Below are 22,009 nucleotides of genomic sequence, written 5' to 3' on the forward strand. Positions count from 1 at the left end.
TGAAACTTTATTGCTGGACCAGCACAGCAGGTCAGGCAGCATCTAGGGAACAGAAGATTCGACGTTTCGGGCACATGCCCTTCTTCAGGAATGAGCAGAGAGTGTTCAGCAGGAGAAGATAAAAGGTAGGGAGGAGGGACTTGGAGGAGGGGCGTTGGAAATGTGATAGGTGGAAAGAGGTCAAGGTGAGGGTGATAGGTCGGAGTAGGATGGAGGCGGAGGGGTCAAGAAGAAGACTGCAGGTCAGGAGGGCGGTGCCGGGCTGGAGGGATTCGGCTGAGACAAGGTGGGGGGAGGTGGGATGAAGAAACTGGTGAAGTCCAAGTTCATCCCCTGTGGTTGGAGGGTTCCAACCACAGGGGATGAACTTGGACTTCACCAGTTTCTTCATCCCCCCTCCCCCCATCTTGTCTCAGCCGAATCCCTCCAGCCCGGCATCGCCTTCCTGACCTGCAGTCTTCTTCTTGACCTCTCCGCCTCCACCCTACTCCGACCTATCACCTTCACCTTGACCTCTTTCCACCTATCACATTTCCAACGCCCCTCCTCCAAGTCCCTCCTCCCTACCTTTTATCTTCTCCTGCTGAACACTCTCTGCTCATTCCTGAAGAAGGGCATGTGCCCGAAACGTCGAATCTTCTGTTCCCTAGATGCTGCCTGACCTGCTGTGCTGTTCCAGCAATAAAGTTTCAGCATTTGGGATTTTACCCTAATCTGTTAGTTCTACAATCACAATTACTAGTACTTGGCTCTTTATTCCAGATTTATGTAATTTACATCCTCCAGTTATCACAGTGGGAATTGAACATTGGTCTCCCGAGTATTAGTTTAGGTTTCTGAATTTCTACTAACATAATCTTGATGCTACAGTTCTAGTTATTAATCCTATTAAGCCACAATTTGCTTTGAGTGACTTGTATATCTGAAACCCCACATCCCTCTGCCATTCTATCGCAGCCAATTAGTTTTCACAGAGCATATGGCTTTTCTTTTTTTCCACCAAAATGTACTCCATCACATTTTAATTACAGAACAACCTCGATTATCTGAATGAGACAGGCGGGGAGTATTTTGTTCGGATAACTGATTGTTCGCTAACTGACCTGATCATAAACAAAGGAAGCATTTACGGGAGCTTGAGATCTTGTTCGGATAATCCAAAATTCGGATAATTGATGTTCAGATAACCGAGGTTGTTCTGTTTATTAAAATTAATTTGGCAATTGCACATTTATTTCCCATGTTTATTAATATCTTCCTGCAATTTCCACAGCTCTCCTTGATATTAACATCCAGTTTGATGGTTGTTTGTGCAAGCATGAATACTGATACAATCCCTTGTTTTCATTTACTGCAGGAAGCCTTGGATGAAGCTCGAAACAACATCTACCAACTCAGAGAGTCATACAGAAATAAACTTATCGAGGAAGAATTGAAGCAAAGAGAAATTGCAGCAATGGAAGTAGCTCTCCGAGCAGAGCAAGAGAGAAAGCCCGGGAGCTCCACGAGTAAAATACCTAAGAGCTCAGGAAAGCGAAAGTAAAACTGTAACATGACATATCATTTCCAAAGTTTTAGATTGTATTTTTAATCACATTTTATTGCAATGTCCTCCAGTCATTTAGTGTTTTTAACCATATCTCCAAATTTATTTCCAAAGTTTCATGCTTTATTTTTAACTAAAATGTTAACTAATTTCTTTTGATCAAGTTCCGAATAGGTAGTCTTTAAAGTAAAAACTCAAAAATACAATTTATTTCTTTTCCATTTCTGGTTGGCCTACTCTGTTTCCATTTTTTTTGTTTTGGATCTGCAGCAGTGATTCATGTAGGTCCTTTACTTTGGCATTTCCTTGTGATTCAAATCTGAATCACACTTATTAAATATTTTTCTCTTGTAGCAGAGGTATGTTTAAGGGGAAGCTAAATAAATATGAGGTAGTAAAGAATCAGAAGGATTTGCTGATTGTGTGATTGGTTAAAAGAGAAAAAGGTTTGTAGAGAGCATAAACATCAGCATAGCCATGTGGGCCGAATGGCCTGCCAACATTGTCACAGGCAAGCTTGGCACCTGATTAACAGTGCTGGCTGCTGTCTGGGGACCAGGTACTTATTCTAGCATGCAACGCTGCAAGACAGATTCTAGCCATTGCTGAGTTTAACATTGGAATTTAATTGGATTTAATTTAATTAAATTTAATATAATTTAATTGGAATTAACAGCAAATTGGAACAGGCAGGAGAGCAAAAGACCACCAGTGACCCTCTCTGCTTAAGCAAAAGCAATTTTGAGCACCTCATTTTAAACGAAACTTTACTATCAGTAGTCTAATATCGCAGCATTACGGCTCACCACAGTGCTGTTTGTTCTTGTCATTTGCTGCTTTGAAAATTGCCCCGGTTCTCTCCCTCCACTGAATAACCTCATCAACAAGCTTAACAATTAATTGGAGGTGACTGAGTTGCTGGCTTTGTGACCATCCTTTGTGAAAATCACCACGCATTCCAGAGGCATCAAAAGATTAGCACCAAAACCAAGAGTGGCCATACCAGACCTCAGCTGCCTGGGTGTTAGAAAATCCTGCCCCAACTTCAGAGATATCTTCACATGCTGGAGGCAGCCATGGTGTCTACTATGATGACTGAGGAAAAATGAAAGAAATATTGGGTTGATGGACTCAGGAAATACATCTCTAGATTGGTGGTTGCTGGAGTTCTTGAGAAGCCCCTCCAGCTGGCAACTTAGTCTGGAAGCCTAAGCATCTGATTGATGTTGTTCATCCCATAATTAGAATTACAGAATCGTTAAAGCACAGAAGGTGGCCATATAGCCCATCATTTCTGTCTGTTCACTGTAGGAGCTCCCCAGCTAATGCTACTACTGCCTTTTCCTTCTTTTCTCTTCAGTTAACTTTCAAATTCTCTTTAGAGGGCCACAATTGAATCTGCCTCATGTGTAATGTATTTGAGATCCTAACTGCATAAAAGGATTTTCTTTATGTTGTTCTGGATATTTTTTTGCAAATTATCTTATATTTGTGTCCTCTCGTTCACAACCATTCCCCAATGGGAACACTTTCTCCCTATCTACACGATCTACACCTTCATGATTTTGAACAACTCTATCAAAACTGCTCTCAATATTTAACTGCAATTGGGAAATCAGTCCTGTTCCAGCAGTTTATGGCAGTAACTCGAAGCTCAACATCATCCAGGAAAAAGCAGACCAGATCCACCACCTTAAACATTCATTGCTTCCACCACATATACACAGTAGCAGCAAAGTATATGATCTACCGGGTGAACAACAGGAAATCACCAAGGCTCTTAGACAGCACCTTCCAAACCCATGACCTGCATCATCTGGAAAGACAAAGGTAGCAGATACATGGGAGCACCAAGCTGTACTCCATTGTGTGTTGGGACTGTGTCACTGTTGCTTCATGCTAGGTGAAAACTTGCAACCCCCTGCCCAACACCACTGAGTATATACTTGATCTGTATCAGTTTAAGGAAATGGTTCATCACTACCTTCAGAAGGACAAGATTAAAAATCATACAACACCAGGTTATAGTCCAATAGGTTTATAAACCTGGTGTTGTGTGATTTTTAACTTTGTACACCCCAGTTCAACACTGGCACCTCCAAATTATTAATAAGGACTATTAGGGATGAGCAATAAGTGCTGCTTCAGCCAGTGACCACCACGTCTCATGATGAATAGAAGTAAACTGAAGTTCCTCATTCCTGGAATCACTTTTATAAATCATGCCTGTATCGTCTCCAATTCGTTTGCATCTTTCCTTAACTGCAATGGCAAGAATTTTGTATAACACTCCAGTTGAAACCAAACCTCTGTTTGTTAAGGACTCACCCAGCAGCCCCCTTCAGCTTTAAAGAAGAGTCCATTGGTCTCAAAATGTTAATGTTTCCGTCTCCATTGGTCCAGAAGGACCTCACAAGTTTCTCCTGTAATCTCTATTTTTACCTCAGATTTCTAGCATCCGCTATACTTTGGTTTTATTTCACCATAACTTCCTTTGTTATTTATAAAATCCAGCATCCTGGATGCTCTACTAGCCACAGTTTCAAATTGCCCTGCTATTTTCAATTGTCTTTCCAAATATATTCCAGTATTTCACTGTTTATACACTCCCTTGAGATTTCCATTCTTTATTTTGTGTTGTTTTCCTCATTCTCCTGACTAAAATATATCACTTCGGTCTGTAATATAAAACTTAGAACAGTACAGCGCAAGAACAGGCCCTTCAGCCCACTATTTTCATAGTGACCATGATGCCAATCTGTCTTCACATGGTCCATATCATTCTATTCCCGTGTCTGTCTAAATGCTTTTTAAATACTGCTACTGCATTTACTTCTACCAGATCCATGGGCAGTGCATTTTGGGCACTTACCACCTTCTGTGTAAAAAGTTTGCCTTGTGCATTACCTTTAAACTTCCTCCCCTCATCTTAAACCTATGCCCTCTAGTATTTGAAAAACAGTTGACAATAAGAGCATAGTATTCATTTCCCAACATTTTTTTGCTTATTTAGTTTGTCATTCATTCTTGGGATATGGACAGCACTGGTTTGCCAGGTTTACTACATATCCTGCCTGGCCTGAGTTGTTTGTAGTGGGTGAACTGCAGCAGTCCTTATGATGATGGTGGTCACTTACAGATATGGGAGTGTTATGATCTCCATAGAGATCATTGACACTTAAACATAAATATAATGCACAGTTATTGACTGAAAGAACTATGCCATAAAAAGTCATGTTTTAAGTAAAAAAAACTAACTGTACAATCAAGAATAAATTAAACCAAGCACTGTTAAGACTATACTTTGTAATTAGAGTCATAGATATGTACAGCATGGAAACAGACCCTTCGGTCCAACCCGCCCATGCTGACCAGATACCCCAACCTAATCTAGTCCCACCTGCCAGCACCCGGCCCATATCCCTCCAAACTCTTCCTATTCATATACCCATCCAAATGCCTCTTAAATGTTGCAATTGTACCAGCCTCCACCACATCCTCTGGCAGCTCATTCCATCCATGTACCACCCTCTGCATAAAAAAGTTGCCCCTTAGGTCTCTTTTATATCTTTCCTCTCACCCTAAACCTATGCCCTCTAGTTCTGGATTCCCCCACCACAGGGAAAAGACTTTGTCTATTTACCCTATCCATGCCCCTCATAATTTTATGAACCTCTATAAGGTCACCCCTCAGCCTCCGACGCTCCAGGGAAAACAGACCCAGCCTGTTCAGCCTCTCCCTGTAGCTCAAATCCTCCAACCCTGGCAAAGTCCTTGTAAATCTTTTCTGAACCCTTTCAAGTTTCACAACATCTTTCCGATAAGAAGGAGACCAGAATTGCATGCAGTATTCCAACAGTGGCCTAACCAATATCCTGTACAACCACAACATGACCTCCCAACTCCTGTACTCAATACTCTGACCAATAAAGGAAAGTATACCAAATGCTTTCTTCACCATCCTATCAACCTGAAACTCCATTTTCAAGGACCTTTGATTTTAAGAGCCACTGTATTTTACTTTGGCCCAAGAGTTCTGCCATAGTTAACTGGATGTTGAGGGTTATTCTCTTTTTAAAACAAAGCAAACCATGCCTCGGCTCTCTGAAATTCTCTTTAATTTCCCCTCAGTATTCCAGAGCCTCCCACAAGCAATTTTGCTCCAACACTCCGTCAAATTACATAATTCTGGATTAGATTACTTACTTACAGTGTGGAAACAGGCCCTTCGGCCCAACAAGTCCACACCGACCCTCCGAAGAGCAACCCACCCGGACCCATTCCCCTACATTTACCCCTTCACCTAATACTACGGTCAATTTAGCATGGCCACTTCACCTGACCTGCACATTGTTTTTTTGGACTGTGGGAGGAAACCGGAGCACCCAGAGGAAACCCATGCAGACACAGGGAGAATATGCAAACTCCACACAGCAGTTGCCTGAAGCGGGAATTGAACCTGGGTCTCTGGCGCTGTGAGGCAGCAGTGTTAACCACTGAGCCACAGTGCCGCTCATAGATCTTAAGCTTGGGATCTCACTGCATTCTTATTTGTGACTTTTAAGAATAGAAATGCCTTTTTGGTTTCTGATAGGTCTTGGCGATAGTTAGACATCTGCTTTTCAGCTCCTTTTTTATTTCAAACATATATTTCACTCATAAAAAAAACCTTTGTATATACATTATCACGAACACAGAACTTCTGTACAGTTGCATATGAAGGAAACAAACAAACATTAGAGTTTGACACTATCCACAAATACCAAAGACCTCTCTTACACATACAATATGATATTTACATACATTTGAGGCACGAGGAGGGTCGGATAACTGAACAGACCCCCATTTACAAGGTTTTCCATCACCATCAAGCATTGAACATTACACAATCTGAGGCAGAGTTAGAGAAACCTGACCCAGGGCTAAAATGCCCCAGGAGGAGCTACAAAAAAAAAGAATCTGCCTAAGTCCTTGAACTCAGGTGGAGGGATATTGTGATTGTAATGAGGTCAGCCTGGTGGACCTCATAGAATATGAGTTCCTGATAGGACCAGATTAACAGCCTCAATCCAGGAACCCTGGCTGACAGTTAAAAACAGGAGCGTCAAACATCCAGTTCACTCAGTATCAAGATCTTTCCACATCTAAGTGAAGGGTGACTTGGTGACAGGGAACTGGCCTCTGTGGAGTTATTTCAAAGCTCCTTTGGAAATATGTTTAAAACAAACTGTGGGTCCACTTCAAAAATATTGTTGGTGAACAAATGTTGTGCATTGATGCAAACTTCTGGGAGCCTTTAAATGGGTAAAATGTTAGATACTTGATAAATATGATCTCACACACAGCTCCAGACTGACACTTGGTGGAAGCAATGAGATACTGCAAAGACACAGAGCCTTTAAAAAGTCCACAAGGATCAAACCAATTAAATACATGAATATAAAAGGACCTTTAAGAATTTTATCTAAACAGAGGAGCTGTTATTCCATTTCTCTAAATATTCTCATAAAAATATGAGCATAGATTTTATTTGCTGCAATATGAACATCGGAATATGAGTAAACCATTCAGCCCGTTGACATTTCCCTGCCATTCAATATAAATGCCTTTTATACATCCAAGCCCCAAAACCCTGTATATCACTTGTAATCAGTAATCTATATTTTAAACATACCCAAAGGATTGAGCTTCCATAGGTCTCTGTGGTAGAGAATTCCAAAGGTTCACAATCCTCTGAGGCAAAACATATCTCCTTATCTGAGACCTAAGTGGCACCTGCCTTATTTTTAAGTGTTGACCTGGTTCAAAACTCTCTAACCAGGGAAAATATCTTACCTGACCTGCACATCTTTGGACTGTGGGAGAAAACCGGAGCACCCGGAGGAAACCCACGCAGAACCCGGGTCTCCGGCGCTGTGAGGCAGCAGTGCTAACCACTGTGCCACCGTGCCGCCCACCATTGTATTAAATGGTGTACAGAAACTGCCGAGTTTGATAAGAAGAGGAGAACATCATCTGCATATAACGTCATTTTATGTGCCCTTAATCCCACTGCCGAGCAGCTATGTTAGGGTCCATACAGATAGCCTCTGCCAGCAGCTCAATCACCAACATAAACAGTAGCGGTGAAAGAGGACAACCTGACCAAGTGCCTGTACCAATACTGACATTACTGGATCTTACACCATTGGTGAGAACTGCAGCGAGAGGGTCACTACACAGAACCTCCACTTATCTGACAAAGACCTCACCTAGACCAAACCGTTCCAGAGTATAAAAAAGGCTCATGCCCAAAACGTCAACTCTCCTGCTCCTTGGATGCTGCCTGACTTGCTGCGCTTTTCCAGCAACACATTTTCAGCTATAAAAAAGGTATGACTACTCCACCTGATCGAATACTTTCTCTGCATCTAAAGAGATGACCAAACCCTGAACCAATCATTGCTGACACACTTGGACCATATTCAGTAATCTTCTAATATTATTAGAGGACCTACTGCCCTTTATAAAACCTGTCTGGTCCTCCTTAACAATATAGGGCAACACTTTCTCCAATCGCAACGCAAGTGTCTTGGATAAAATTTTAAAATCCGAATTTAACAGCATTGGCCCTGACAGGATATTTATAAAGTCTTCACTCGGGAGACCATCAGGGCCAGGCACCTTCGCACCTTACAGCTGTATTACTGCCTCCTGTATCTCCTGCACTGTCAAGGGGCGTTAAGAAGAGACGCCTGTTCCAAGGTCAAGCCTGGAAGATCCAGGTTCTTGAAAAAAAGACTTCACCTCAGCCTACCTACCCTCGCAGCATTTTGACCAATATAGCTCAGAGTAAAAACTCCAAAATGCTGCATTGAACCTTTTAGAGTCACACATAAGAATCCTAGTGCCTTCTCTAATTGATGTAATGGATTGGAGGGTGGTCCTTTTCCTGGCCAGGTGTGCCTGGCCTATCACCATGCTCAAATAGCCTTTGTTTCGCAAAAGAGAGTTCTCTCTTTGCTGCCTCAGTGAGCTTGGAATTCAAAGCAACCCAGAGAGCTGTGACTCGCTGTGATTAGTCACTAGTGGCCAATGAAAATATGCTGTCTCAGCTGCCTTCAACTGTACCTCGAGCTGCTCTCCCTCCTGCCACTTCTGGCTAGCTAAATAAGAGATTATTATCCCCCTCCCATAGGCCTTAGCAGTCTCTCAGAACATAGACAGGTTACTAGCCATACCCGAATTGAAAGCCAAGAAAGCTTTAAACTCATTCAAGAAGTACTCAACAAACTTACTGTCCTTGAGAATGAAAGGATCCATTCGCCAATGCTGGAAATCTGTTCCGTTGCCCTTAATCTCAACCTCCAAACACACTGCCGCATGTTTGGAGTGATCAGAATGGCTCTGTTTCCAATTTTACAGGACACCACCAAATCCAGAAATGGCTATGTTTCCAATTTTACAGGACACCACCAAATCCAGAAAAACCAATGGTGCTAGAAAAAGGTCAATCCTGGTGTGACACTTGTGTGGATTAGAGAAAAAGGTCAAGTCCCTACCTGTAGGGTGGAGACATCTCCAAACGTCCACCAGCCCTAATTTCACACATAAGTCAACCAATTGCTTAGATTGCGGAAGGGTATTTAGGGGACCTTTGGGAATTCTATCCACTGTGGGTCCATGAGGCAATTAAAATCCCTGCCATGATAGTGTGTTGTGTTCCAAGGACAATCAACTTGGAAAGTGTGTCACTCAGGAGTCTGAGGGGGTATGCCGGGGGACAATAGACATTTAGGATGCCATACTCTTCACCATGTATTAAAACTTTAAGAATTACAAACCCCCATATTCATCTTTACCTTGATCTAATAACTTAAATGGGAGACTCCTTGGACAAGTATGGCGTCTCTCCTGCTGTTAGTGTTAAAGGATGAAAGAAACAACCAATCAAAACCACCCTGCTGTAACTTTAGATGTTATATGTACCAATGCAGAGTGAAAATCTTTGTCTTGCGAACAATACAGGCAGATCACAGAGTTAAGTAGAATAGACAGTAAATAATAGGTTAACAGTGGCAACAACACAGGTAACAGGCGAATGTTAAAGTTTGTGAGTCCATTCAGTATTCTAACAACAGTAGGGTAGAAACTGGGACAAAACCGGCTGGTGCATGTGTTCAGGCTTCTGTACTTTCTCCCGGATGGTAGAGGTTGTAGAAAAGCATTGCCAGGGTGGGATGGATCTTTGAGAATGCTGGCAGCGGGCCTGGTAGATGGATTCTATAGATGGGAGGTTGGCCTTTGTGATTATCTGGGCTGAATTCACCACTCTCTGTAACTGTCTCCAATCTTGAATGGTACAGTAGCCATACCAGGTAGTGATACATCCAGACAGAATGCTCTCGATGGCGCACCTATAAAGGTTTGCAAGGGTATTCACCGTCATGCCAAATTTCCTCAGCTGCCTGAGGAAAAAGAGACATTGTTGGGCTTTTGTAACCAGTGCATCCACGTGAAGAGTCGAAGAAAGTTTGTTGTTGATGACCACTCCCAGGAGCTTGACACTCTCCACTCGTTCCACTTCTGTGCTGTTAATGTGTAGTGGGGCATGAGTAACATCCCACCAAAAGTCAATAATAAGTTCCTTGGTTTTGCTGGCAGTGAGAGTTAGGTTGTTCTCAGTGCACCATTTTTCCAGGACTTCCACCTCCGTACGTAGTCTGTTTCATTGCCATCTGAGATTCAACCGACTATGGTAGTGTCATCAGCGAACTTGTAAATGGCATTAGTCTGGTATTTGGCGACACAGTCATGGATATACAGTGAGTACAGTAGGGGGCCAAGTACACACCCCTGGGGGTCTCCAGTGTGGAGTGTTAGTGAGGATGAAATATTGTCCCCAGTTTTCACTGATTGTGGCCTGTGGGTCAGGAAACGAAGGATCCAGTTGCAGAGAGTGGGGCTTAGTCCAAAATCATTAAGTTTAGTAATCAGTCTCAAGGGGATAATAGTGTTGAAGACTGAACTGTAGTCAATGGGTAGGATTCTTACGTAGCTATTTTTGGTGTCAAGATGTTCTAGGGAGGAGTGAAGGGCAAGTGATATGGCATCTGACGTGGATCTGTTGGTCCAATTAGCAAATTGGAGTGGGTCAAGAGTAGTGGAGAGGCTGGAGTTGATTTATGCCATGATCAGCCTTTCAAAGCACTCCATGACAACCGAAATTAGGGCCATTGGGCGGTAGTCATTGAGACATGCTGCATGAGCCTTCTTAGGCACAGGGATGATGTTGGCCGTCTTGAAACAGGCTGAGACAGTGGCCTGCTATAGGGAGAGGTTGAAGATGTCCGACTAGACCTCTGCCAGTTGATTTGCGCATGCTCTGAGTGCATGGGTTTCTTGCAACAGGACAATATCAACCCTGTCCTTCCTGAGACTCGAAAGTACTTTTTTTCTCTTGACCATCGAGTGACTCCCCTTAATATTCCAGGTGCAGCATTTGAGGAGACACTTAGCCATATCCCTCTATAATAACCCCCGAGAGAAAGAACCCTACTCACAACATGCTGAATGTAAATAACTGAAGACTCATGGAATCTAAAAAATACACACACTAAAACTACATTAAAAAAACTTTTAAAAACACCACTACTAAAAACCAACAAACTAAACCAATTACAACATGCAGAAAATACTTGATGGGAGACTCTCCCTCCTGTCCACAGGGAGCACTTACATTACCCGCATACACCTTCATAACTCCGAGCTTGAGCTGCACCCCAAACTCAGGTGAAGGATAAAGAACAAAAATAGGTATTGTGGACAAAGAAATTAAAAGTGGGCACTTCACCCATCCCCAACCCTACATCAACCTCAATTATCCCTGTACATAAAAACCAACAACACTTTCTATAATAAAATAATTAAGAAAAAGGAGAAGTACATGAGGTAGAGAAAAAAAAAAGGGGAAAGAAAAAAGAACCAAAATTGTCCATGATCTTTGGACAATCCGGATTATTTCAAAATGTCCAAAAATGTCTTTGCTTTCTCTGAGGAGTCAAATACATGCACTGACCCTTGTGCCTGATGGAATATTGAATGTCCAGGACCCTCAGTCCCTTCTTCACCTCATCGAAGGATTTCCTCTTGTGGATCATGGCCACAGAAAATCCTGAAAAAACATAATTTTTGATCCATCATAAATCAGAGCCTGTGGATTCTTTCCCAGTGATCTGGAGGCTTCCATTACCTTTTGTTTGTCCCTATAACACTGGAATCGCATTAGGACTGGATGGGGGCGCTGATCCGAACTGGGTCTGCACACCGCCACCCAATGAGCTCTCTCAATCCGCACCCAGCCTGTCTCAGCCTTCCAGCCAAGAAATCGCAGCAGCCGTTCTTCAAGAAAACTGGCTATCTGCTCACCTTCCTCTCGCTCTGGCAGCCCGACCACCCGGATGGTTTTTCTTGGACCTCGATTCTCAAGGTCATCAACCTGTTCCACTAAGGCCCGAACCAGCTTCTCCAGGGCGTGGACACGTCCCGCCGAGGACTCGGTCGCGGTCTCTGACGTCACGGTCTGCTGCTCGACCTCCTCCACTCGCTTCCCAAGACTCTGCAGCATGGCCAAGATTGGATGCAGCCTGGTGCGGTTCTCTTCCATCGATGCTTCCATCTTCTCCCAAAGCTTCACAAACTCCACAGCCAGGCCTTGTTGATAAGTGAGTCCATTGGGATTTCAGGGGAGGCCTCAAGTGCTGCCGCTGGAAAGTCTGAGGCTGCAGGGGAGTGTCCTGGCTGTTGAAATTAATTCCGTCCTTTGCCTCTAGTCATCTTCCCTTACTAAGAATAAAGGGATGTAGCAGCTCTACTAATATTAAACTATCGATTTTCTTCAAAATAGCTAAGTTGGGGAGAGTAAAAGCACCACTTTGCCCGTGTTATGGTGCAGACCTCAGCAAGACAGACCTGTTAGGTCGCCGCCATCTTGGATTTCTCCCTAAAATACTTTCTAACCATGAAGTACCTTTGAAGAGTGGTGACTGTTACAGCATCTCATCCAAAGGACAATACCTTAATATTGCACTGAAGAGTTACCTAGATTTCATGCACATTCTGGATCAGTGGTGCTGGAAGAGCACAGCAATTCAGGCAGCATCCGAGGACAGGCAAAATCGACGTTTCGGGCAAAAGCCCTGATGAAGGGCTTTTGCCCGAAACGTCGATTTTGCCTGTCCTCGGATGCTGCCTGAATTGCTGTGCTCTTCCAGCACCACTGATCCAGAATCTGGTTTCCAGCAACTGCAGTCATTGTTTTTACCTCGTAGATTTCATGCACATGCTATTGGTGTGAACTCAAGGCTTTCTGACTCAGATGTGAGAGTCAAGGTTAATGAAAAAGTCCCAAGAGGTCAATTTTCAGGAGACCTTTGAAGTTGGGGAAATTGTGAGCAGGATCAGGGCAAAGCTAGGTGAAATGTTTTTTGCCAATGATATTACTAAGGAAAATGTGAATGTACAAGTGACGCAGGATTGAAACCTCAAGCTACAGTGTGATGCTGAAGAACATCAGGGAGATTAAATCAAGATAGAAATATACAAAACCTGACTGTCTGAAACTGCAACCATTTCTGGAGTGAGTTTCTGGACACGGCAGTATATGTTGAACGCATCTACCCAAACATAAATTTAGGGGAAAGTGCTTTTAATGACAATTAAATTCAAGGATAGCATTACTTCTGGAGTACATTGTCACTCAAGAGCTTGGGATAAGGATATGTTCTAGGATAGGAGGCATGCCTTGGCTTACTACAGTTGATCTCAGAGAAAGGGTTGCATTGGGCAAGTGGAAGATTCAAAATAAATTTAAATTTGAAACTATGTGCAACTCGCACAAGCTGCAATGCCAAGCTTGGTCTGTTTTATTCTGTTGGTGGTTTTCTTCTGTTGGTACTCATACAAATGTTAGCTCTGGAATTGAATTGGAGATGCTGGTGTTGGACTAGGGTGTTTGGAGATGACAGTGTTGGACTTGGGTGCTCCGAAAGCTAGTGTGCTTCCAATTAAACCTGTTAGACTATAACCTCGTGTTGTGTGATTTTTAACTTAGTTCTGGATTAGTTTTTGTCATTAATTAACAGTGTTTTACTGATCTCCTTGAGAGTTTTGGTATTAGAGTCAACATAGAAATGCAAAAAAAAATGCAAGTCATTTAACCCCTTAAACCCCTTCCTCCACTCAGTTAGGTTATGGCTCATCTACACCCCAAGTCCATTAACCTCTTTAGATCCGTAGCCTTTGATGCCCTTACCTAATAAAAAATATATGAATCTTAGACTTGGGACCTTCAAATGGCCTATTCACAATAACTTTTTTCATGGAGACAGTTCTAGATTTCAATTATTCTCTCATGAAGAAATGCTTCTTAATTTTACGTGACCTTGCTCTAATTTTAAGATTGTGGATTCTTCAGTATGGTCTCTTTGGGTGGAATCATATAGGAGTCTGAATGATGTGGGCTGGTGAGATTGTGACAGAATCTGACAAGAAGTCCATCAAGGCCTATCTCGACGTCAGGAGCATCTCACTCCAACTTTTATGCTTTTCACAAGATGCGTCCTGAGTTTCTAACTTGGCAGCAGTGAGTTGTCACTTAAGGGGGATTATTACATCTTAAGTGTCTTAGTAATGGTCCAACCATTCAGCTTTTAATTAATATTCAAGTTTCTATCTAGCCAAACAAACTTTCGAGCCAAATAAGAAAACCTGAGGTGGAGACCAGAGCAGGTACCTGGCAGATTTTGCTGACATCTTATTTCAATTGACTTTCATGTTGTGTTTAAGCAAACTGCAGTTCAGGGCACTGTTCATGGATACCAGCTGCTTGTACCCATTGTCCATGGACATTGGCATCTGACATCTGCCAACCCATCAAAATCATCAGTGCACTTCTCTGATTCACCAGCAGGGTGCTCTGCAAGCACAGACTTGCATTGCAGTTCATACTGGCAACTAGAATTGAAGGTTACAGAAGAGACATTTTGCAGTCATGGACAGGTATCCAGCTCATAGATTGGACCTGGTTGCATCTCAGTGCTGCTCACTTGCTGTCTTAATGCTCACTCACTTAGAGTCTACCTGCAGGCTCACAGTATCTATGCCAAGCCTTGCCATGTCAAGTAGTGCAGTGACACCTTGATTTTCTGCTCAGCATCCTCAGTCAAGGGAGCAGAGGTCTTGCTGTCTGACAGTGTGCTCCATCAATCTCATACCTGCGCCATATGCTACCAGTTCACAAGGCAAACACACTGCATGTGCAGCGAGCAGGCAGCTGTGTCTCAAAGTCTTAGAGGATTAGTTCATGGAGGTAGCCATTAGTCAGGGGATCCCTGACTAATGTACGTCTCTGATACCATTGCAAGGGATTGGCCATGGTCAGGTGCCTGGTCAGGATGTTCTCAGTCAGGGGGTCTATCCTCCACAGTCAAGGGAATGGTTCACAGTCAAGATCTGTGGCTCCACAGCATCCATTTCAGGGTTTAGTACATCACATCCAACATTGTCTGGTCAGGTTACATCAGGGGTCGGGCCACAGTCCTTTGCATCTGGCCACAGAAATAAAAGGGGAAAAGGTGGGGGGTGGGAGAACTGCAACGGGAAGGAGACACGACAAGTTATTCTTCAAGATGGGCTAAGACTGCGGGAAAGATGGGGGAATGGGGTTGACAATTGTGTGGGTGGGGGGGAACAATAGTACCTGTTAGGTAAGGAATCATATAGGAGAGGGTTTAGTACACAGTCAGGAGCACCTCTAGCTTCAAGGGAAGGGCAGTGAATGGCCATGCCAAGCACAGGTAGCAGATGGCAAGGGCTAAGCAGAAAAGTGGGCAGGTGGAGGCACACGTAGATAGGTTGGCTAGGTACCTGGGGGATGTAAAGCCTATTGGAAGGGCTTCCAAAAAGGAGATTGAGATGTTCGGGGACTCACAACACATTTCTGGAGGAGGCTGAAAGCCAGTGGCCAAGGAATGCTCATTACTGCCTTCCATCAGGCTGGAAATCAAAAGTGTGCAATGGTGAGGAAAATAGGTGTGACTGCACGCAGAATGAGCAGGTTAAGTGACTCAATCTGTGAGGAAGGAGTCTACAGGAACCACAATGAGAGGCCTTATAAAGGGAAGGAACATTGTACATGGCCCATGTACATGGCAAAATACTATTCCCTATCCCTTGGCCATCCTAATGCATTTCCCCACTCTATGTGCTCCTTCTCCCTACCACAAATGTTGCTGAGCATCTAAACATTTCAACAGAGAGGCTGTGAGAAAAATAAGAACATTATATGAGAAAAGCCAAAGGTGTCAGTGCAAACCAATACCATATTTATGCATTATCCCTCTTGCTTCTCTCACCACATAACTCTATCCATGGAATTTTGCCTATGGCTCTGAAGTAAGGTTTGATGCTATTCAGGCCTAAACAGACCAAGACTAATAACCAGTTGTCAGGTTAAAGCACTGAAATTTATGCAAAAGTTCTGATGTATTTGCAAGCCATTTTCACTTGTGCACCAAAGTGTTTGTTGGTTGACCCTTGCCTTGGAGATTCAGTCATGCAAATCTTGACAGTGCTTGTGTCTGGACAGCTATTGCTAGAGGCAGTGAGCACACCTCAGGGTGAACTTTCATGGGTGGGAAGTGGGTGACAGGCAAGGAGGATGGCCTGGCCATCTCTCAAGAGGCCTGACAGGAGACTTATGAGAGGTTGTATGTGTATGTGGTTCCTCCTGTGGCTGGGTGTCCCCATCTCTTGTGGGGAAGGGGCACTGCAGTGAGTTTCTGTGGGAGTTACAGTGGAATAAGGAGTGATTGGACATGGATGTTTCTTCATCCCTACAAGAACATTTACGGTCTTCTCATGCAAGGAGAAAGTGAGTACTGTAGGTGCCGGAGATCAGACTTTCACATCTGACAGAGATTTGCCTGTACTTCCACACACATCATCGACTGTGTCCATTGCTTGCAATGTGGTCTCCTCTACTCTGGGGAGACAGGACGCCAACTTGCGCAACGTTTCAGAGAACATCTCTGGGACACACGCACTAAACAATCCCACCGCCCTGTGGCCGAACACTTTAACTCCCCTTCCCACTCGGCCAAGGACATGCAGGTCCACCGCCAAACCCTAACCATCTGATGCCTGGAGGAAGAACGCCTCATCTTCCGCCTTGGGACCCTCCAACCACACGGGATCAATGTGGATTTCACCAGTTTCCTCATTTCCCCTGCCCCACCTTATTCCAGATCCAACCTTCCAACTAGGCAACATGTTGAAAACCCAGGAGGTAAATATTGATCCATGGTATGTGAAGCTGTCAACAAACTCCACAGAGAGGCTTTCAATGTTAAGGGAAGGTAGAGTCTCAATGTCCTGGCCCATAACTTTAGGATTTCTCACACTGAGTATTGGCCCAAACTCTCTTCAGGCCCAGAAGAACTGATTTACAGTCTGCCGCAGGTGACCTTTACAATGGGATGCCAGTACAACATCATCACCAGCAAATAGCACTTCATGAAGGAGGGCGTTATGCTGACGTCTGGCATGCACTTTTGCCAAGTTGAACAGCTTGCTGTCAGCTCAGGCATGCAGGAAGACAACCTCATTTGAGTACTAGAAGTGTACAGTAACAGCATGGAGAAAAATATGCAAAAGGAATTGGCGCAGGCCACCGTCCTGCTTTCTCACACAGTTGATCTTGAAAATGTTGCTCCACTGTAACTGATTAAACTGTGCATGTTCTCGAGGAAATGACACCCAGGAGCCCAGGCAGTCAGCATATCTTGCAGAGTCCATCCACACTGACAAAAGAAAAGGCCTTGGTAAGGTCTATGAAGGTAACACAGAAACGTTTGCATGCCTTACAGCATTTTTCCAGGAGCTGCCAAGGGGAGAAAATCACACCAAGTGTAGATTTGTATCTCTGAAGCCACACTGAGGGGGGGTGCATGGTGCCAAGGTTTACAATCTGGTCAGAGCAACACGAACAAAGAGCTTATCCATAATATTTAGCAAGGAAATGCATGGGTACCACGGCTTGCATGTGGCAATATGTTTATTTGTTGTTTAAGGCACCTTCCTTGTAAACAGGAATTCCTGAATTAAATCTCAGTTATGCCTTAATAGTTATTCCAATCAGGGCAGATAGTACTTTGATGATAATGTCATTAGAGTAATAATCTGATGGCCTAGGCAGATGAACTACATCCCAGAGTATTGAAAGTGGTAAATGTGGACACAGTGGATACATTCATAGTCATCTTTCAAAATTCTGCAGACTCTGGAAAGGTTTATTTTTATTGGGAGATGGAAAATATAACCCCACAATTAAGAAAGGGGAGAAAGGGAAAACTGCAGAGAGCTGCAGGCCTGTTAAGCATAACATCAATTGGAGGGATATTTCTCATATATGTAACGAAGAACTTCAAAAATGATGGTAGGATTGGACAGAGTCAACATGGACTTCTGAAAGGGAAACCATATTTACCAAACTGCGTGGATTTTTTAAAGGATATAGCTAGCAGAATAAATAGGATGTATCCAGTGGATTATAGTGGTTGTAACGAGGTCAACCAGGTGGATCTCAGGGAATATGAGTTCCCTGATTGGGCCTATTAACTTAGTGCAATCAGGGAGTCCTGGCTGACAGATATAAATCAGGGTTCTGATTTACACACTTGTTTGTTCTTCACTGTGTCCGACACCTGCACATACACGACATGGGTGCTGGGGAAAAATAAGCACTACCGCTGTTAGGTGGTAGTGTGGAGGAAAATTAAAATTTAAAAAATTAACAGGAGGGTCAGGGGTCCTGTTCACTCTGGGAGCTGCCTCTGAGGGACCTGGATCAGTGGTGAAGGACTCTCCATTTTGTGTCTGGGGGGACTGACCTCTATGCTGCCTGGACCGCAGTCAGTGTGTTATTACTGCTGTTGGACTTTCTATGGAGGAGGAGAGTTTTCTTTTATCTTTCCCCCTTGTTTCAGGTAGACTTTTTTTTTATTTTTTGTTTTCTTTATTGTTTATTGTGATTGTTTCGTTGGGTATCTTTCTGTTTATTTCCTTTGAAAATAAATAAAAGAATATAGATTCTGATTTAAAAACTTGTCACTGTCCTACACCTGCACACACACAACATGGGTGATGGGGAAAAATAAGCATTACTGCAGTTAGGTGGCAGTGTGGGGGGGGCAAGGAAAGCAAAAAAAAAAGGAGTGTCAGAGGTTCTGTTAAAAAAAATCTAGGTTCTGGTCACAGTAGGAGCTGGTTCTGAGTTAGCTGATCAGTGTCATGTACTATGCATACATAAGTAAAGGTTGACTTGGTGATAGGATACTGGCTTTTGTAGCATTGAGAGAAAATTACACCCCTGAAGAGATTTGCTCACAACAGTTGTTTTTTGAGTTAGGGTAAGCATTTCTGACATCATGCCGTTTTTTGGAAAACTTGACTCATTCAATCCTGCCATTGGAAACTGGGCCCAGTACATGGAAAGAATTCATTATGTTGTTCAGGTAAATAACAATGGGTCAGATGAAAAGCAATGAGTATTTCTCCTGAAGCTGTGTAGACCCACAGCCTTTTGGGTTATTAGGAACCCAACTTTCCCTGAGGCAGCAGACTCTAAAATCTTTCAGGAGTTGATGGATTTAGGTAAGGAATAGTACAAATCCAAACCTCCTCTAGTTCTGAGATGCCATCAGTTTTACTCGACGGTTCGAGAACCATGGAAATCTGTTCCACATACCGGTAGCAACTTTTGCATCGGGATTTTTGACTAGGTTAAGATAACTGGTAGAGATATGCGATTTTAGTTTAACCCTGAGTGAGATGCTGAGAGACCAATTGGTATGTAGAATTAATAAGGTGACCACGCAAAAGTGTGCACTAGCTGAAGTCCAACAGGCAGTGCAGCTGACTTTGTTGTTAGAAAATGCGGCAAGTGGAGCTAATGAGTTACAAGATATGCCAATGGAAATGGATACCCTTGTCAGATTGACTCAGCTTGATGAACACCAGTTGAGTGAAGGCAATTGCATAGCCTGACTCAGGACATATCCTGAACAGAGGGACTCTAGGTCAGCCCACAGCAATACCCCAAAACAAAGCCAAGCCTCCGCCAAATGGTTAAAAGTTTCTTGAGGATCTAGGCCAGTAGGCCACTGAAATTGCTATCGGAATGCGAACTCAAGTCAGCAAAACATTCCCACCAGATGTAAACTGATTGTGCACACATTGAAAAGCTCACCTACATCTGGTTTACAACAGTTAAATTGTGAAGCAACATCAAAATCAGAACCAATTAAAATGATCACCCAGTTCTAATGGAGGTAATGGAGGTTGATACCAGCGTGGCTGTATGAGTGATTGCAGAACCAGTCTTTACCAAAATTCACTCTGGATTCCAGCTGTTAAGTTTGTGTAAGACTTCAGCTAGACTGAGAACCTACATCGGGGAACCCCTACAGATTAAGGGTACAACTTCGACTTTGGTGTCTTAGGAGAAGCAGCTGATTCAGTTACCACTGATTGAAGTAAACCTCTAGGGCCCAAGCTTGATGGGGCAAAATTGGGTGAGAAAGATTCAACTTGATTGGCTCAACATCTTTTGATTAGAAAATGGCTGCCTATGTGAAGTCCCTAATTAAATACCCAAATATTTTAAAGGAAGGTCTAGGGACTGTCAAAGGGGGCAAGGCCACCTTACATATTGACCAAGAAGTGATTCCATGATTCTGCAAGGTCTGCCCAGAGTCTAGATTAGAGTGGTGCTGGAAAAGCACAGCAGGTCAGGCAGCATCCAAGGAGCAGGAAAATCAACATTTCGGGCAAAAGCCCTTCATCAGGAATAGAGCTTTCCTGATGAAGGCTTTTGCCCGAAACATCGATTTTCCTGCTCCTCGGATCCTGCCTGACCTGCTGTGCTTTTCCAGCACCACTCTAATCTAGACTCTGTTTTCCAGCATCTGCAGTCCTTGTTTTTACCTAAGACCTACCCAGTGCCACTTGCCTTACAGGCAAAGGTAGAGCCAGAAATAAGAAGGTTGGAATGCGACAGAATCATCAAACCAGTACGGTTTGTGGAATGGGCAGCACGAGTCATACTAATTGCGAAGCCCAATGGGTCGGTTTGCCTTTGTGGGAATTTCAAACAAAGAGTAAACTGTTTTTCGCAGCTGGATAAATACCCAATCCCTCGCAGAGGGGACTTATATGCAAAACTGGCAGTCCTTCACAAAGCTGGATATGAGCCATGAGTACCTGCAATTTCAGTTAGGTGAGGATTTCAGAAATTGGACATAGTGCTTAAATTCTCCAAAGCAAGTGGCAAAAGTGGATGCCTTGAGCCGTCTCCCACTTGCCGATACACCATCAGTGATGCTCCCATTAGAAGAGTCCATTCTGGTTTTAAACTTTTCAGACACCCTTCCAGTCACTGCTGACAATATCAGACTGTGGATGTGAAAAGATCCTGTCCTGGTGAAACTAAAACAGCTCATGTTGATGGGGCAAGCAAAAGGGCCAGCACAAACAGAATTGAAATCTTTTTGGACCCATTCAGACCGGATCACTATAGAGGACAGCACGTTACTATTGGGAGCAAGAGTGATTGTCCCAATCAAAAGGTTACCACCAGACACTGGCTGAATTTCACCAAGGTCATCCCAGGGTTTCAAAAATGAAGGGGTTGGCGAGATGTCATGTCTGGGGGCCAGGACTGGATACCGATGTAACTGCATTGCTGGGGCAGTGCCCAGACTGCCAACAAGGACAGAAATTGCCACCAGCAGGTACCCCATTTCCATGGGAATGGCCATATAAACCCTGGATTTGGTTACACATCAAATACGCCAGTCTTTTCATGGGCTGTGCGTTTTTAGTCATTATGGATGCCCACCAAAGTAGTTGGATGTGCGTAGAACTAATTTGTCAAACACGTGACAACAATTGGAAATTTATAAACATCTTTTGCAATACACAGACTCTTGGAGGTGTTAGTCACAGACAATGGACTATCACTTACCATCAGGGAATTTGAGTGTTTCCTAAAGATAAATGGCGTTTGGCATGTAAGGAAAGGTAGGAGAAGGTGAGGACTGCAGATTTGGGGATCAGAGTCAAAAAGTGTGGTGCTGGAAAAGCACAGCAGATCAGGCAGGAGCAGGAGAGTCAACATTTTGAGCATAAGCTCTTCATCAGGAATGGGAGGTGGGGGCCAAGGGAGCTGAGAGATAAATGGGAAGGGGATGGGGTTGGGGGAAGGTAGCTGGGAATGTAACAGGTAGATGAAGGTGTGTGGTGACGGGGATAGATCAGGGCAGAGGGTGGAGAGGATGGGTGGGAAAGAAGATGGACAGGTAGGACAGTTCAAGAAGGTGGTGCCGAGTTGGAAGGTTGGATTTGGGATAAGGTGGGGGGGGGGGG

General features: G+C 43.7%; 1 protein-coding gene across 1 annotated transcript in view; it reads left to right on the forward strand.

Moving 5' to 3' along the window:
* Window positions 1-3,560, forward strand: part of adgb (androglobin) — a 261,632-nt gene extending 258,072 nt beyond the window's left edge. Inside the window, exon 39 of the mRNA XM_043696854.1 lies at window positions 1,358-3,560. Coding sequence (XP_043552789.1) covers window positions 1,358-1,543 — 186 coding nt within the window. The 3' untranslated portion in view covers window positions 1,544-3,560. The remainder of the gene's footprint in view (window positions 1-1,357) is intronic.
* Window positions 3,561-22,009: the final 18,449 nt, after the last annotated feature.

Source organism: Chiloscyllium plagiosum, chromosome 9, assembly GCF_004010195.1.
Source record: "Chiloscyllium plagiosum isolate BGI_BamShark_2017 chromosome 9, ASM401019v2, whole genome shotgun sequence".
NCBI classification, from domain to species: Eukaryota; Metazoa; Chordata; class Chondrichthyes; order Orectolobiformes; family Hemiscylliidae; genus Chiloscyllium; species Chiloscyllium plagiosum.